We start from the raw sequence: 4,456 nt of genomic DNA on the forward strand, positions 1-4,456 counted from the left end.
AAAGCAAATAAAACCATCTATCTCTTTTCAGATGTTTGCCAAATACGATGACACAGAGATAGGTGCTCTGGAGTGTGAAGACATCGAGGGAGACATAATGACCAACGACCAGAGACTACTCAGTGTTGCCGAGGAGTTTGAGAAGGAACGACAAGTGGTGAGTACAACATATTGTAGGTAACTACAATATTCTTCTTACCTGGCTTTTGACGCGTTCAGACGGGGTCGGCATTTTTTGTCAGCCTCTCAATCAGCCCTATCTAGGGGTTACGTGGTGTCTGTTTGTAATTATTAATTATGAACACAGGTGAAGACAAAGTACTTTTCATCTTTTACTTATTATAATTTATAATGCTAAGTTTGAAAATGTGATTGTAAATAGTCAATCTTTGTTTGAATTTGGGATGATAAAACTTCAGTTGTTATAGTTTTGTCTTCTTCTTCTTCCTCCTCGCTTTTTCTCGTGTTCAGACGGGGTCGGCGATTTTCGTTAGCCTCTCAATCAGCCCTGGCAAGGGTGATTGCTTTGGACTGACATTTGGTTTTGGCTACAAAATTTTTACGAGTGGATGCCCTTCGCTCACAACCTTTGCTGTTTCTTTAGCAAGGGAAATTTCAAGCTGGTCTACTCCCTGTTTAAAGTCCCCCAGATTGGTAGATTCGTATAAGCTTAACCCATACTTTGGGCAGTTGCCCCAACACCTAAGCCTCAGAGTGGGCTTTTTGTATATGAAAGTCCCCCAGCCAGACCATGTTTCTTCTCTCAAACATTTTTAGATTTTTTTTTTTAAATCCTTTCCCCCCCCCCTTCATTTCCTCCTTTTGTTTCCAGGAGAAATTTAGCACCGAGAACACTGGTATTAATCGCTGTGGTCGAATAGCCGAGGAGTCTGATACGGAGGATAGCAGTGAGGATGAATTCGAGAAGATGGTGATTCGGGAGAAGGAGAAGTGGGACTGCGAGTCTATTCTGTCTACGTACTCCAACATTTACAATCACCCCACCCTCATTACAGAGCCCAAGGTAAAGGATAAGATTGTCAGTAGTCAGCCTAGTTCTAGTTTCCATTAGACTGGCTTAGGCCTTGGAAAGTAGCTCAGCGCGTCTGCCTTGTAAGTGCTATAATACTTACAAGGGGAAGAGAATAATTTGTTAAAAAAGCCCGTAATTTTGTACCTATAAAATTTATTTGATTCGAAATACTTAAAACATTTTTTTTTTTTTTTTTAAGTAAAATTTATTTGATTCGAAATAAAACATTTTTTTTTTTTTTTTTTTAAGTAAAACACGTGCAAATTTTCTCATTAGTTTTTAGACCCATTCTGAGCTCCCATGTGGTAAATTTTCGAAGCTCTACGTTTTACCGAACTACTATTTCTGCCCTTCTCTTCTCACACTACTTACTTATCCTTGGCTGCAGCCTTAACGACCATATGCCTGTGTCACAGCGGCTGCCCATTCTCCTCTTTCCAGAGCCACTTGCTTCCATTCTTCCGGATTGATTTCCATGAACTCAACATCCTTCTTTATGTTGTACTTTTCAGACTAACAAAATCAAAATCAATCCGAAGACCGGCATCCCTATCACGTCCGTGTCTACCAAACTGACCCCGGGCCTCCTAGCACATCACGACAACCTGCACCCTGGGGCGGATCCCTCGACGTTGACTCATAAGGGCCCGGGCTCCGTCATCTCGGCCATTTCCACCCTGTCCATTCGGCCTAAAAATGAGACCCCCGAGGAGCGAAAGGCACGCAAGAGCTCGCTCAAGGAGTTCCGAAAGGTGAGTATTAATTGACCGAACGAAGTGAAGGTCTACGTTTTAACTCGACCGTTTTGCATTTGGTTATGTTTGTTCCGCTTTAACTCGCGATTGCCTGGTCCGATTTTGATGAAATTTGGAAAAGTGTCAATTTGCATCAAAATAGGTCGCAAGTTCAATTTTGAATTGTATTCATTCGTGACTTCGTCTCAGCTTGGGCAAAAAAGCCTGTGTGAGGTCTACAGTTCACAGAACTACTAGTAATTTTTTTAGAGGTTCTATATGTCGGGGGAACAGTAATAACGGAGGGCTTATCATCTCGACAACGAAGAGAGGAGGACAGGATAGGAGAAGCCAGCTTTTCCGAGAACAGACTTGATCTGCCTGGGATAAAGTTCGCCCTGGGAATCGAACCCGCATCCTAGTGCTTACAAGGCAGGCGCGCTACCCCCAAAAGAGGGGAAAAAAAAGCTCGTCACTTATTATATTAAACTGTCAAGTTTTTCGTAACGGAGGTTTTAGCCACCGTTCGGTGACAACCTACAACCTACCTGCCTACTCACATTAACCTTATGTACCCAGCCTGAATGGGGTCGGAAACAGCTACAGCATGCGATTGTCCAGATGGTGATATAATATCCGAATACCGAAAAGGAAACAGTTTTATTATTATTATTATTATTATTATTATTATTATTATTATTATTATTATTATTATTATTTTAGAAGTTTCCTGAAAATTAAAAGGGAGGAAAATTTCAAATACTGGTTATGCCGTTATGCCTGTCTGAAAGCAACTTTGCTCTTTGCAAATATTTTGATGTCACCATTACTTACAATTAAGTATTTACCTAATGGCCATCCAAAGTGAGATTCAAAGTTAGTTTTTTTTCTGGAACAGGGACCTCCCATCTGCTGATAGGCTAATGGCCTGTATTTCTGAAGGGTGTGGTGCCAAATAACAGGTCTCAAGGTTATCAAACTATATTATCCAGGTATCTACAATCAAACATGTGTGATATGGAAGCTGCCTAGAAAGTGCTATTTTCACTTACCTCCTTTTGACAACTACATTTTCTTTTTCGCACTCAGGTGTAGGATCAAGATCGTCACTCAGTCTTTTGAAAGACTGGAAATTTTCCACCGAAGTTTTAGTTTTGGACAACACTTTTTTAATGGGTTTCTTCTTTTCCTTTACAAAGTCTTTCACAATACTTATGTTACTGATGTTCCGGGCTCTGCGATTCATGTTCATTTTGAAAGGATAGCTTGAGATAAGAGGAATGAAACACTTTTCGTTTAAAATTGGGCACTTTTTTTTTCAAGTTTTCATTAGAAATATTTACTCTTTCCTTTTCCTTTTCCTATTACCTTGCTGCTTTCCAAAACCGTTAAAAAATCAAAAAAGTGGTTTGTTTACAAAATCGTTTTACAAATCCGATAGCGATATATCGAATCGGATAATCGATTATCCTCCACATTCTCATTTGCAGTTCGTATTTTAGGTACAAAAGTAGGGGAAGTTCTTGCAATATCGGGCTGTGTTCTCAAACCTGAAACAGTTGGTGATAAAAAAAAATTAAAAAAAGAGCACATGAGAAACTGAAAAGCTGAAAACTTGAAAAGGTGAAAAGAATAAAGAAAAAGAAAAAGTAGTGATGGGACTCGAGTGAGATTTTTCAACTCGATTATTTTCTACTCGATTATTTTCCAACTCGAGTTGTAACTCGAGTGGAATGTTTGTTCCGCTTTAACTCGCGATTGCCTGGTCCGGTTTTGATGAAATTTGGAAAAGTGTCAATTTGCATCAAAATACGTCGCAAGTTCAATTTTGAATTGTATTCATTCGTACCTTCGTCTCAGCTTGGGCAAAAAAGACTTTGTGAGGTCTACAGTACCTACAGAACTTTTTTTAGATGTTCTCTAGGTCGAGGGAATTGTAACAACGGAGGGCTTATCGTCCCGACAACGAAGAGAGAACGAGGACAGGGTAGGAGAAGCCAGCTTTTCCGAGACCAGACTTGATCTGCCTGGGATAAAGTTTGCCCTGGAAATCGAACCCGCATCCTAGCGCTTACAAGGCAGGCGCGCTACCCCAAAAGAGGAAAAAAAAGTTCGTCACTTATCATATTAAACTGTCAAGTTTTTCGTAACGAAGGTTTTAGCCACCGTTCGGCGACAACCTACCTACCTACTCACATTAACCTTATGTACCCAGCCTGAATGGGGCCGGAAACAGCTACAGCATGCGATTGTCCTGATGGTGATATAATATCCGAATACCGAAAAGGAAACAGTTTTATTATTATTATTATTATTATTATTATTATTATTATTATTATTATTATTATTATTATTATTATTATTATTATTATTATTATTATTATTATTATTATTATTATTATTATTATTATTATTATTATTATTATTATTATTATTATTATTATTATTATTATTATTATTATTATTATTATTATTATTATTATTATTATTATTATTATTATTATTATTATTATTATTATTATTATTATTATTATTATTATTATTATTATTATTATTATTATTATTATTATTATTATTATTATTATTATTATTATTATTATTATTATTATTATTTTAAAGAGGTTTGACAGAGGGAACTGTAACTGCTATGGTCTTATCGTCCCGAAATCGAAGAGAGAAGAAAGACAGG

General features: G+C 37.5%; 2 protein-coding genes across 2 annotated transcripts in view; one reads left to right on the plus strand and one right to left on the minus strand.

The window, feature by feature from the left end:
• The window catches only part of LOC103515954 (V-type proton ATPase subunit G), a 17,228-nt gene that overhangs the window by 4,469 nt on the left and 8,303 nt on the right, over window positions 1-4,456 (minus strand). The window lies entirely within an intron of this gene.
• LOC103515956 (protein LTV1 homolog) overlaps window positions 32-4,456 on the plus strand; it is a gene marked incomplete at its 5' end in the record, with an annotated part of 9,671 nt that continues 5,246 nt past the window's right edge. Inside the window, 3 exon segments of the mRNA XM_017446878.2 lie at window positions 32-157; window positions 833-1,024; window positions 1,546-1,785. Of these exon segments, the coding sequence (XP_017302367.1) occupies window positions 32-157; window positions 833-1,024; window positions 1,546-1,785 (558 nt within the window).

Source organism: Diaphorina citri, unplaced genomic scaffold (assembly GCF_000475195.1).
Source record: "Diaphorina citri unplaced genomic scaffold, Diaci psyllid genome assembly version 1.1 scaffold1450, whole genome shotgun sequence".
In the NCBI taxonomy this organism is placed as follows: Eukaryota; Metazoa; Arthropoda; class Insecta; order Hemiptera; family Psyllidae; genus Diaphorina; species Diaphorina citri.